The 14,127-nt window shown below is 44.1% G+C and overlaps 1 protein-coding gene across 2 annotated transcripts in view; it reads right to left on the bottom strand.

Annotated features, from left to right (window-relative positions):
• The window catches only part of SLC4A2 (solute carrier family 4 member 2), a 134,556-nt gene that overhangs the window by 81,474 nt on the left and 38,955 nt on the right, over nt 1-14,127 (bottom strand). For both annotated transcript variants that reach the window (XM_068235249.1, XM_068235250.1), the window contains exon 2: nt 5,773-5,934. In XM_068235249.1, the coding sequence (XP_068091350.1) occupies nt 5,773-5,832 (60 nt within the window). In that variant the 5' untranslated portion in view covers nt 5,833-5,934. The remainder of the gene's footprint in view (nt 1-5,772; nt 5,935-14,127) is intronic.

Consider the following 14,127-nt stretch of genomic DNA (forward strand, 5'->3'; position numbering starts at 1 on the left):
GTGGCAGCTGCAGGACCAGCGACGCAGTTCTGCGTCGCCAGCTGCAGGCTGATTAATCAGGAAGCAGCCGCTCGTGCGAGCGGCTGCTTCCTGTCAATTCAAGGCGGGGGGCTCCGTGAATAGCCTGCGGGCCGCCGATGGCGGCTCGCAGGCTAAATGTAAACACAAGCGGAAATAATCCGCTTTGTTTACATTGTACGGCGCTGCTGCGCAGCAGCGCCGTAAGGCAGATCGGCGATCCCCGGCCAATCAGCGGCCGGGGATCGCCGCCATGTGACAGGGGACGTCCTGTCACTGGCTGCACAGGACGGATAGCGTCCTGTGCAGCCCGGATCTCCAGGGGGGGCCAGGTAGGAGAGGGAGGGGGAGGATTTCGCCGCGGAAGGGGGCTTTGAGGTGCCCCCCCCCCCGCAACACCCGGCAGGCAGGAGCGATCAGACCCCCCCAGCACATCATCCCCCTAGTGGGGAAAAAAGGGGGGCGATCTGGTCGCTCTGCCTGCACGCTGATCTGTGCTGGGGGCTGCAGAGCCCACCCAGCACAGATCAGCTAAGACAGCGCTGGTCCTTAAGGGGCGGGGTAAAGGGTGGGTCCTCAAGTGGTTGAAGACTTCTATCATTATCATTATATGCATTTTTTCATGTTTCTTAAACGCATGCAATTCAAATAAGTGTGACCCTGGCCTAACTTTGCAGTACTTTACAATTACAAAAATTACCAAAAAGTAGGAGGAAAGGTACTGTACCTCTGAGGACAGTCAGTGACATGACTATGTGCTCTGTAAAGTGCTGCAGAAGATGTCATTGCTATATAAATACATAATAATATGCTAGGACATTAGACTATGACTATGGTAGGATTAGAGTGTGAGCTCCTCTGAGGACAGTCAGTGACATGACTATGTGCTATGTAAAGTGCTGCAGAGGATGTCATTGCTATATAAATACATAATAATAATATGCTAGGACATTAGACTATGACTATGGTAGGATTAGAGTGTGAGCTCCTCTGAGGACAGTCAGTGACATGACTATGTACTCTGTAAAGTGCTGCAGAAGATGTCAGCGCTATATAAATATAGGACATTAGACTATGACTATGGTAGGATTAGATTTTGAGCTCCTCTGAGGACAGTCAGTGACATGACTATGTGCTCTGTAATGTGCTGCAGAAGATGTCAGGGCTATATAAATACATAATAATAATATGGTAGAACACTAGACTATGACTATGGTCTATGGTAGGATTTGACTGTGAACTCCCCTGAGGACATTTAGTGACATGACTATATACTCTGTAAAGTGCTGCTGAAGACGTCAGTGCTATATAAATATATAATAATAATAATAATAATATAGTAGGACATTACACTAATATGTGCAGCACCAGAGGATTCTGTGACCCCAGCAAGCCTTGCAGGGGGAGGGGAGGTACAGTGGAGAGGTGATATATTTACTAGGCTCACACTGCAGCCCCTTTTCCTGCAAAGTGACAAACATTCCTCATTGCTGCTGATTGGCCACATATGACTACACAAGCAATGACCCAGGAAGGGTTGTTATTTGCACTTTGACCGTGAGAATGACCCAGAGGAAAGCAGTGCTGTCACTATGGATAGCAGAGATGTAACAAGGTGCAGCTGACGGTTTCATCCCATTTTATTTTTACATTTTAGTCTTGAACAACATATCAGCTCTATATTTTTATGGAAGTAGGCAAAGGGCTTCCTCATGCCGAAGCAGTGAATCAGTCTTAAGATAACTGAAGATGTTAAAAATCAGTTTATCTCACTCCAGTATTACACAGTTTCTTTCAGTACCAGAAACACTATTTTTGGTAATATTTTGAAACATATTACATGCAGTGGGAAAACAGTATTCAATATTAACTGTGAACACTGATAAAGATTAACTGTGAACACTGAAATATGGCCTCAATTCACTAAGCAGTTTAGACTAGTCTACTGATGGTTTTTAGTCTACTGATGGTTTGGTCAGTTGCATCAAAGGGGAATTCGCTATTACTGAATGTTTTAGACCTGGTCTAAACCATTTGGTAAGTAGGTGGGTACTAATGATCAAAAGATTAAATTCACAAACAAGTAGCTATGACTGACATCCTTCTCCTTTGATGAACTCTCATCTGCATACAATTAAACTCCTGCATAATTAATTCAAAAGGTTCCATCCTCACATCTAAAATACCTCACAGAATTACTTTACCTACAGAAATCAGCTGGTCTAATCTGTCAGAAAAAGTGGGCGTGGTTACTCGTTGTTTGCCTTTGTGAATTGTGCAATTACTGAATGTTAGACCAGGTCTAAAAACAGATCTAAAACATTACACCAAACCACCAGTAGACTAAAAACCATCTGTAGACTAGTCTAAACTGCTTAGTGAATTGAGACCTATAGTAGGGAAAATTTGTGCACTGAACTCGGCTGCTCGACTCATTCATCTCTCTTCTCTCTCTTCCTCTGCTGCTCCTCTCCGTCAAGCTCTTCACTGGCTGCCAATTAACAAGAGGAACCATTTCAAACTCTGAACCCTAACCTACAAAGCTCTCCACAATCTCTCCCCCTGTACATCTCCTCACTAGTTTCCAGATACCAACCCAACCACAATCTATGATGAGCTTCTTTTGTCCTCTTCTAGAATCACTTCCTCGCATTGATATATACAAGGTTTCTTAACCCTCCTGGCGGTATAAAAAATTCCGCCAGGAGGGAGCGCAGCAGTTTTTTTTTAATTTTTATTTTTTTTAAATTATGTAGCGAGCCCAGGGCTTGCTACATGATAGCCACTGCTCAGCGACATCCCCCCGCCCGTTTCGATCGCCTTCGGCGATCTCTGATCAGGAAATCCCGTTCAAAGAACGGGATTTCCTGGAGGGCTTCCCCCCTCGCCATGGCGACGGGGCGGGATGACGTCACCGACGTCGGGACGTCATTGGGAGTCCCGAACAACCCCTCAGCGCTGCCTGGCACTGATTGGCCAGGCAGCGCACGGGGTCTGGGGGGGGCTCGCGGCGCGACGGATATCGGCGATCGTGCGAGGGGCGGCGGCGATCGGTGTGCTGACGCAGCTAGCAAAGTGCTAGCTGCGTGCAGCAAAAAAAGAAATTAAACAAATCGGCCCAGCAGGGCCGGAGAAAACCTCCTGCGCGGCTTACCCCGAACCGCCAAGGAGGTTAAGGGCCTGACCCCTACTCTGGAATCTTCTTCCAAAACAGATACTTCACTCTCCAACCTTTGAAATATTTAAGCACTCCCTCAAAACACAGTTTTTCAGACAAGCATATGCTCAGTGGCGTAGCAATAAGGGATGCAGAGGTTGCGACTGCACTGGGGACCCCTGGATGCCAAATTACAGTGTGAAACCAGCCTTAGATTAGATTTTCATTGGTGCTATGCTGGTAATAGACTTATTGTCTTGGGATTTTCTATACATTTTGTTCATCAAGTTGCATTTGTCACTGGAATTACTATGTCTACCAATTCTCTATTACAGTATGTATCAATGTCTGTATTTTGCCTATACTATTGTCTGTATTATTATGTACCAGATGTTTGTTTCTTACTCTGTACAGGGCCATGGAATATGTAGGCGCTTTATAAATATTAATATTTAACATATTCCGGAATCCCCTGCTATTAGGGGTGAAAGGTTTGCAGCCCTCCTCCTGGCCATATCAGAATGCTGGTGCTGCATATGACTTGCACAACTGCTCAGGCAAAAGTTCGGCAGTCTTCACTATGGTCTAAAAGGACTCACCTGAAAGCAGACAAATTTTAAAAACCCAGGCATGCTCCCCTAACCACTTTTGTTCTTCATCGTTCTACAACCTCCGTAACTAAAACCCAGAGTTAGATTTGTGCCTCCAGATATGAGGAAATGCGCTGAAATAGACATTTCTTTGCTGTCTCACCTGCACAGCCACACCACCAACCCGTGTCTGCCTGTGGCTGTCCATTCACCCGTACGATTGTACATATGAGAGGTGTCTGAAGCCCGTAACGCTCTGTCCCTCCAGGCTTACCAACCTTATCACAAAATCATCTCCCTGGGTAATTGTTGTATAAAGCTTGTTTGTTCTGCCAACAGCAACAAGAATGTACCACTGCAGGACATGTTCCAGCGTCATTCTTGGCTTTCTCTCAACAGAAATTGAAAGAAAGAGGAATGTCCCGTGTGTCCTCCACACCACACCAAGGTATTAAAGGATTTTCAAGTCCTCACGCTACCTAGGTTGTACAGGGTTTTCCTATTCCTCAAGACACCAGATGCCATAGAGTCTTTCCTAGTCCCCAAGACACCATATTCCATAGAGTCTCCAGGCATCATATTCAGGTTCCAAGCAATCATCTTCCAAGCTCATCAAAACACAAAGGTTCTGAAAAGTATTCCTAGTTCTTGTCAGACCCGATTCCGCAGAGTCTTCCAAGGAATTATCACATACAGGCTCTAAAAGATCATCTTCCAAGACCCACATCACCTCCGGGTTCCACGATCTTCTGGGTTCCACAGAATCATCTTCCAACACCCTCAACAAACTTGGGTTCTACAAAGTCTTTCCCTCACACCCAGTTCCACAGAATGGATTTGACCAACTATTCAAGGTATTGTCTAGCTATAAGCATTAGAGTAGCACCCTCTACAGTTCCTGCTACACAGAGACATCCCACCAAACCTTGAGCCATCATGGCCTCCCAGCACATTCTGAAGCTCAAGTGATTCCCAGTCCTTATATTAGAAGTCTAACAGTTATTTCCATACCACCAACAGTTCTGCCAGATGATTCAGTAAGGTGTGATCAAGGAGGAGGTAATGGTTAGAGTCTGGACATCACAGTGACCCAGAACGGTTGACATATTCAAAATGTATGAGTAACCCAATAAGAGCTGATACTTACACTTAGGACATCATATTAACTCAGCAAGGTATGTTACAAAGCTTTGAAAATCTAATGCGAACTAGAAAGGTAAAATACTTAAAGTCTGGACTTCAAAAAACCCAGAGATGACAGAGGCACTTGTTCCTGACTCTGTTTAGCACAACTTGTTATTGACCTGAAGAAGCAGGGTCAACCTGCAAAATGCGTAGTCTTCCACTGGGCAATAAAAAAATATTTTCCATTAGTCGGTGTTTGTTTGGCTCATTCGCCTAGAGAAGTAAGCCAACCTTTTTGTCTATTTTAGAATTTGTAATGCATTTTATTGTCCTGGGTACCTCCTCCCACCAATTGTTTCACAGTACAACTTAGTTAGAAGGTTGTAATTTTAGTTTCTTCCCCTGTTTGAGATCCTCCTGTACTTACTCCCTACATCGAGGAGCCAAATCAGCTGGAGCACGACCACCAGTGGTGGAAACATGGAACGTGAGTATGGAAACCCCAACCCGAATGGAAGCTGGAACCTTCCTTATGCATTGATAGTGGTTGCCAGCCATACTATAGCAACCTTGAAAACACGAGTATAACACCCAACTACTACTACGACCTCTGAATGTGTCGTTTTACAATTTGCACCATTGACTCCTGGCCTTTTCCTGGGAGCTCCAGGACAACCCACCAATTCCCAAGGTGAGGCCGTAGTTACACTTGGAAAAATAGTCTGCTCTGGGAAGTGGCAGCACTTACAGTCTGGAGAACTAAACCAGGAGGGGTTGAAACTGAAGGCATCGGAGTGGTTCTGAAATGAGCTGTACTTACAGTTTGAAGACCAGAGTGACCCAGAGAGAAACAATGTACTCAGGGCACTGGTGGACACTTACACTGCGGATGACTGATGAGACAATCTCATGAATCTCAGAGGAGACCTGGGAGCTGTTCATGGCAGTGGTGGAGGAAGATGTGGTCCCAGCAAATCAGCCAGATGCGCACTTAGAGGCTTCTTTTCAGCCCTTCTCCTTGTCACGCCGCCGCAACATCATAACCTGGAACAAAGGGATGAGATGACGTCACTCCTCTGGTACTGAAAGGAAATATGTATATTAATATGGGAAGCAATCAAAGTTGTCACAGGCGGTATTAAAGGAGTTTGGGAGAAGAAGGCAGCTTTGGAGACCCAAGACCTGAACTGAGAAGAAAACAAGGGCTGCCATTACATACTTGACTTTAAAGCCAGTCCCCTACCATGCAATATTTCTGAAAAATGTACCCAAAAAAGGGCATGAACATCAGCAGTTTTGATGTAACTGGTTTACTGCTTCTTACCGGTCATGATTAGCAATGGTCATTGGACATGCTAATATTTCTGAGTCAGTTCAAGTCTTATGCAAATGTATGTAGCTTAAAAGAGGACCTACCTGATTAATCTATATCTAAACTGCATAAATTAGCATGCAATTTGCCTCAAGTCTGAATGATGTCTGAATGATTAGAATCTCATTAACCATCCTTAAAGGGGCACTGTGGCGAAAAATTTTAAAATGTAAAATATGTGCAAACATAGGCAACTAAGAAGTAAGTTTTTTTCCAGAGTAAAATGAGCCATTAATTACTTTTCTCCTATGTTGCTGTCACTTACAGTAGGTAGTACTGTAGAAATCTGACAGAAGCGACAGGTTTTGGACTAGTCCATCTCTTCATAGGGGATTCTCAGGGATTTATTTATTTTCAAAAGCGCTTAGTGAATGGCAGTTACTCTGTCCAACTGCCCAAAAAATTGTGTAGCGAGCAGGGAAGCTGGCCAGCATCGTTGTTTAAATCATTTTTAGGGAATATCATTATAAAGAATGAAAGCCTTGCTGAGAATCTCCTATGAAGAGATGGACTATTACTATTATTTATTGCATTTATAAAGCGCCAACATATTACGCAGCGCTGCACAATAGATAAATGGGTTAACATACAAGGTAGGACATACAGGAAACTCACAGCAACACAAGATCATGCAAGTGATTTGATAACAGTACAGTGTCATATGTCAAAACAGAGACTGTTCTAGTCCACAAGAGGGGTGATTGACAGTAAGACTGCATAATCAAGCTGGAAACACTAGGGAAGAGGGCCCTGCCAGAGGCTTACAATCTAAGGGTGGGGGTGGAGACAATAGCTGCATCTGTTGAGAGGGTGTCTTATGCTGGGCATACACGGTCAGATAGTTCTTATCAATCGAGCCACTGATGGCTCGATTGATAAGATCCAACCTGTCCGATCACCGTGGCAGATCGATACCGCGCTCGATCCCCGGGACGAGCGGGAATCGATCCACGCACACGCGCGGACGAGCGGTGACGCGCCGGCATCGAGCCGCTGGCTTGATATCGGCGCATAAACGAACCGTGTTTATGCTGGGTATACACGGTTAGATACACGGTTAGATTTTTTCTTATCAATCGAGTCGCCGATGGCTCGATTGATAATTTCCGACATGTTCGATCACCGCAAGGAATCGATTCCCCGCTCGATCCCCGCGGGCGGACAATAGCGGGGAATCGAGCGGAAGATAAGGAAGCGCCCGCAAGGACGAGCGGGAATCGATCTGGGCAGCCGCGGGGACGAGCGGGGACACGCCGGGATTCGACCATGTATGCCCGGGATAACAGAACCTATTATTGTAAGTACCAGCAACATAGGAGAAAAGTAATGTATGGCTCATTTTACTCTGGAAAAAATGTACTTCTTATTTTTCTATGTTTGCACATATTAAAAATTTTACAATTTTTCGTCATAGTGCCCCTTTAAACAGGAAATGTATTGACTATAACTAAATAATTAAAATTGCCTATATTTTACAATATTTATTTATTAATTATTTAGTCAATGTTTCTTTTCCTGATTTACATTCTAAAATTTACTGCTGGAAAAGTGTATCACTGCGGAATTTTTGCTTACTGCCAGTTCTGAAGTCAGTAGAATAACACCTGGTCTCCCAGCATGCTCTGGGAGGAGAATTCTGCATAACTAAAAAGCCTAGGCTAAACATCACTGGTAGGGCAGTGCTACATACTAATATACAGCAACATATAGGTTAAGTACTGTATTTTCTGATTCTGAAACCAGGATAATTAATGCAAAATTGGGCATCCTGAATAATATAGAACATAATATAATAATATAAGTCTTTACAATCTCTCTTCAAAGACAGTCTGAAGCCTCAAAAAAACCATTTTTTACTTAACAGTCTTAATAATTAATGCCATACCTGAAACGCCGCATCCCTGCAGCTGAACTCTCAATTAAAACCCCCCAAATCCCCGGGGGAAAATTTGAGGCTCCTTCCAGGTAGAGGCAGAGCTTTGGGCAGTAGCTTGGCCTCTACTCACGTCAATCTGCGCTGACCGCTGCCTCTCCCCGCCCCTCTCAGTCTTCTTTCACTGAGAGTGCCGGGGAGCGGCGGCGATCAGTGCAGATTGATTGGACTGGAGGCAGAGCTACAGCCCAAAGCTCTGCCTCCCCCGGGCAGCAAAATCCACGACTTGGAAAGTTAATTTTTGCGCTGGGATTTCGAGGGTTTTAATTGAGAGTTCAGCCCCGAGCAAGGCCGGATTTATAATTTTTGTGCCCCTATGCCAATTATGTTTTGGCTCCTCTTTCTTGTGCAGCTGCCCCTCCTGCTCCATGTGCAGCAGGCCCTCCCATTCCATGTGTATTATCCATTTAAAGCAGCCCCTTTCTTTCTTGAACAGCTAGTTTCCCTTTTTCATGTGTTGCTTCCCATTTTTTCCTTCCATTTTTATATGTTAGCAACCCCTCTTTCATATATAGTTGCCCCACCCCCTCCGACTGCAGCCGCCCAAGAACAGGCCTTTGTGGCCGTTCCTGGATCCAGGGAAGTTTGGGTGCCACATAGATGCCCATGTCTGCATGGGCACCCATGGGCATCTATGTAGCACCCGAACTTCCCTGGAAGTTTATAGTGTTAATAGCATCTATAAATGGGAATTTAGTAGGTGCCAGGGCCACCTGCTACACAGACCGTGGCTACAAATAGCGGGCACAAGACTTACAGCTGTTTATACCCGCTATTAATGAGCGACCCCAAATTTCCTGTCGTCCAGCAAACAGCATTTACCGGTTTTATGAATACAAAGATGACATGAGTAGGAAACGTGAGAATATGCTGAGGAGATTTCAGGGCTGATGTACAGGAGATACTGAACTGTAAACACTGCGGAAGGCATCACATGATTCCCATTCTGTCCGCCATAAAGATTTCTATCTACAGAGGACCATGACAAGATCAATCCAGTAAGAAGCACTTTACTGTGCAAAGAGTATAAAGCCTCAGTAATAGTCTCCTCTTCTGCTGGACACGAATGTACATCTGTCATACGAGGGCCCTCCTACCGCCATGGAGGGAACATAAATGGTCAATGTTATCCCGAAATAAACAGGAGGGTTGGACAAAAAACAACATCCACACCTCTATTATCTATACTTCAAGGGGTGAATCTTATATGGGGCATCTAGGCGTGTAGCTAGAGACCCATAGAAAAATTTTGGTTGGGAGCCCCCCATAAAAATAAATAAATTACAAGGCACCTTTGTGCACCCCTCCCCCAAAACACACACACCAGTTTTAGGTAACCAGGGGTACCCCCCAGAATGAGGCAACTCCCAGTAATGGTAACCAGAAGCTCTCCCCACTAAAGGTAACCAGAGGTACTCCCAGTATCAGGTAGCCCCTAATATGGGTAGTCAGAGCAAAGGGACCTCCAGCAGTGGTGCTCAGCAAGATTTTGGATATCCGAACTACCCAGATAATCCGAACTTTTTACACTATCTGAACTTTAAATAGCAATTCGGATATTTTTTTAAATCCGAATAGACTATCCAAGCAAACTCAGATTTCCCATTCGAAATACGGGCGGATAGTTAGTTCAGATATATTCAGAAGCCAAAATCATCTTCAATGGCAAAAATCCCTTTCGAAGAGAGAGAGAGAGAGAGAGAGAGAGAGAGAGAGAGAGAGAGACCTCCGAAAGGGGTTTTTGCCATTTGAAGAGACTTTTGGAAGCATTTTAACCCATTTTTAGGTCGCTTCCGGTTTTCTATCCGGATATCTGAATCCGGCCGGATATTGGGTTCGGATATTTGAGTTTACTCGGATAGCAAAAACTTCAGATTCGGATATCCGATTCGGATCTGGATATCTGGTCTATCCGGATCCGAATCAATTTGGATTTTAAAAAGGGGTATCCGAGAACCCCTGACCTCGAGTAATAAGTAGCAACCCAGTATAGGTAGCCAGAGCCCCCCCCAGTATAGACAACTACTCTCCTTTGCTCTGCTAGCATTACTGTGCACCTCAGGGCCCCATTATAACTATCAGCCATTGCCACTGTGACTCCCCTTGTCTATGAGCCCCATAGCAACCACTATGGTGATCCCTACACCACTAGGGGCATCATAAGAAGCTGTAGAGTGTTACCCCAGGCAGGGGCAGTGGGAACAATGAGTTGTAGCAGGATCTACTAAGCAGGCATATTGGGGTGTATTAGCAAAATGTAGTGGGTTACTTCAGGAAAATACAGTAGGGTGTACCAGGGAGGAGTAATAGAGTATCTCAGAGGGGTATGGAGGCATCCCAAGGAGGTGTAGAAAACTATTTCAGGGAGGTCTAGCGGGGAATACCAGAGCAGGTGCAATGGGGCATCTCAGACTGGGGTAGTGGCACTGGAATCAAAGAAAATCTGTTCATCATGTAAAAAATAAAATCTGCCCATTCACATTAATTTGCTCATGTGTTTTGAGTTGCTCTCCACCACACAACCCCAAATTGTTGTGCCAGCAGTGTGTATCTATTGTAGAGACTAGAAGACATAGAGACGCGAGGATCTGCCCAGACGCAACATCGGCATCAGGCCACTCCCACTTCCAAAATGTCTTACATTGCCATAAAATAACTGCAGTTTTACATTTCTGTCCAGTGCAAAACTTGTTTTCTGCATTTCTGAGCTACTACAGGCTTTTGTAGCCAATCTTATAGGGGTGTGACTACAGGGGAGCCACCCCTGTGACTGCAGGGGGGCCCTGAGCTATAAGGGGCCCCCCATCATTACTTCACTCCCTCCTATAAAAAGGGTTTCTTTGCCATAAAATAACTGCAGTTTTACATTTCTGTCCAGTGCAAAACTTGTTTTCTGCATTTCTGAGCTACTACAGGCTTTTGTAGCCAATCTTATAGGGGTGTGACTACAGGGGAGCCACCCCTGTGACCGCAGGGGGGCCCTGAGCTATAAGGGGCCCCCCCTTATTACTTCACTCCCTCCTATAAAAAGGGTTACTTGACTCTTGGTGGTTACCCATAACCTTCAAGTGTCTGTAAGATGAAAGAGACCAGGGGCCGTACGCAATTCATTTTTTCTCCTGAGTTTTCTCCTAGGAGATATTTGTAAGTAAAATGCCTTTTAAACCCCCAGCAGGCAAGAAAATATTGAAAATAGTTTGGATAGTACTCTTTTACCTAATTTTTGGTACTTTTTCAATTGCTGAGTTCCGGACAGTTAATTTAATTGAGTTTTCTCCTAGGAGATAATTTTTCATCTTTGATTTAAAATAACCTTCCAGGACTTTTCAACTAAAAAAGTACTAAAATGTTGGTGAAAAGCTACTATCAAACTTATTTAAAGTATTTTCTTGCATTCTGTTGGCTTGAAAGGCATTTTATTAGCAAGTTTAAAAATATCACCTAAGAGAAAGCTCGGGAGAAAAAGTTAATTGCACATGGGCCCATATGCAATTCACGTTTTCTTCTTTAGTTTTCTCCGTTTATATTTAACACCATGGGCTTGATTCAGTAAACGGTGCTAACCTACTTAGCATGCCTAAAGGCTTTAGGCGTGTTAACCAGGGTGCTAAGTAGGTTAGCACCGTTCCTAAAACCAGATCGCACGCAAAGTCCCAAGTACGGTGCACGCGAAACGTTGCATAGATGTGAATGGGCAGTTCGCGTGCACCACGCTGTGCGCGCGCAAAGTTTTGCGCGCGTGTTTTGGCGCGTGATCTGAGTTTTACACGCCCAAACTGAGTTTAGGCATGATAATGGCCTTTTCAGAAGCGTGCTAACAGTTAGCACTGCTTACTGAATCAAGCCCCTTGTCAATAAAATGTCTTTTAAGCCTCTAAAAAGCATGAAAATACACAAAAACAATTTGATAGTATTTTTTCTACTACTTTTGGTATTTTTTAATTGTGAAATGCTGAAAAAAATTTAAAGAGAAAATTATCACCTAGTAGAAAACTTAGGAGAAAAAAGTGAATTGCATATGGGCCCAGGAGTCCAATGGTTCGATATCGTTGGATAAGTACATATACAAAATAAAATGCATGTACAGTATATATACTCACAAGGGTAGAGGTGCTCATAATTAAAGTGGATCCGAGATGAAAAACTAACTACAACAAGTAACTTGTCTATATATCTTATCTAAAGTTTAGATCGTTTACACAGCAAATCTAGCTGCCAACAGCTTCAACAGTTTATGATTATTTATTCCTGTGATACTATGAGGGCAGCCATGTTCTGTTTGTCACATTACACACAGGCAAGCTGTGAAAAGCCCTCAGCCTGTGAAAACTTCACTCCCCTCTCCTCCTCCCTCTGAAATCTCTGGCTAGTAACCTCCTCCTCCTCCTGCCCAGCCTGAGCTCCCATAAGCCCTTGCTACTACGGCTCAGAGTGCCAAGGCACTCTGGAGGAGCTGTGGGCGAGGCTTGTTTAGTTTATAGGGAATTAGAGTATTAAAACAAAAAAAAAAGTATTGGGCTTGAGGAACGCCCTATAAACTATATGAAAGGAACACAATTATGCAATGAGTAAGTTTATCTCAGATCCACTTTAAGACCTACTGCACTCAAGGCACTTTGTATTGACCTGAGGAATCGAGCAGAGTTCCATGTGTATGAATAAACACTTTTTCCATTAAACTTGGTTTGTCCTTCTGAGAAGGTAAGACAATACACTTCTCATCCATACAACAGTTAATAGTTGTTTCCATTCGTCAAGAGCACCTCCACCAGTGTTTCTAGTATAATCCCTCCAATAAAGGAGTTCATCCTTCAGATCAGGTTTTTTGTCTCTACACTTGTTATGGGTGTGAAGATTATGAATCCCACACTGGTTTTATGACCCTTGTGAGATGGACCCTCAAGCTGTAAAGGGGTCACCAGGGGTAGGCAAGGGAAGGGGTGAGAACAGTGGGGGACCCCAGCAAAAGGTTTGCTGGGGGGCCCGGTGATTTGTAGCTATGGCCCTTCTTTCTTACCTTCTGACTTGCAGTCAGACTGGCACAGCTGGTGCGAACGCTGACACAGGAACTGGTTGTTTTTAAATTTCCTGTCCATTCAAGAAAACCAGAAAAGAAAGAGATGAATTGTGTTTGAGTTACTGCTGAGCTGATATCACAGCCTTCTCAGGCAGTTTACTCTGCAGCAGCCGGTATGTCGACAAACGGAGGCTGTTTACACTCAGTAATTGTTCGAGATTTTTATCTAAAGTGCTTTCTTCAGCCGTGACGGTTCCAAGAATGAATATATACAGGTACAGCGCTCCATTCACACTTTATGGTAAACACCATTACAGAGGCGCCCTTATGCCAGACGTAACTGAGCGGCAGAGGATGCGGACTACATATAGAAGTCTTGAAAGTTAACCTGGACTCATGCACTGACAGAAGGAAAACATGGAGAAATACACCCTGTATGTACAGTATTTAGAGTTTAGCCTCTGTAATTCTTCCTCATCTGTGACTAATCACAAGGTGTAATTTGAGCTCTCAGCTGTGTCCGTTCAGGAATCTCCTCTGGCAAGGCAGAGCAGCTAATTTGTAAACACAGGATGTTAACCCTATATCTGCTCCCATGAAAACACACTGCAGATTTGTATCAGTTATAACAAAGAAATGTTTACTATCTTTTAGAGCAGAGAGGAAGTTCTGAGTTCAGGTCCACTTTAATAAAGAGATGGCTTTGTTGGAGGCGAATGTTAGCATAATGAGCACTAGATCTATGTAATTCCAGTCAAACATACATTAGAAGTGTCTCCGTTGAGTTTATAATACATACTCCTCAGTCATAACATTGATTGTGAAGTATTGATTGATTTAAACTGTGCCCGAAGCGAAAATAATAAAAAAGCGTTTGATACTTGTCTAAGGAGAGGGAAGTCTCTGGATCCTGCA

The sequence above is a fragment of the Hyperolius riggenbachi genome, chromosome 5 (assembly GCF_040937935.1).
Source record: "Hyperolius riggenbachi isolate aHypRig1 chromosome 5, aHypRig1.pri, whole genome shotgun sequence".
In the NCBI taxonomy this organism is placed as follows: domain Eukaryota; kingdom Metazoa; phylum Chordata; class Amphibia; order Anura; family Hyperoliidae; genus Hyperolius; species Hyperolius riggenbachi.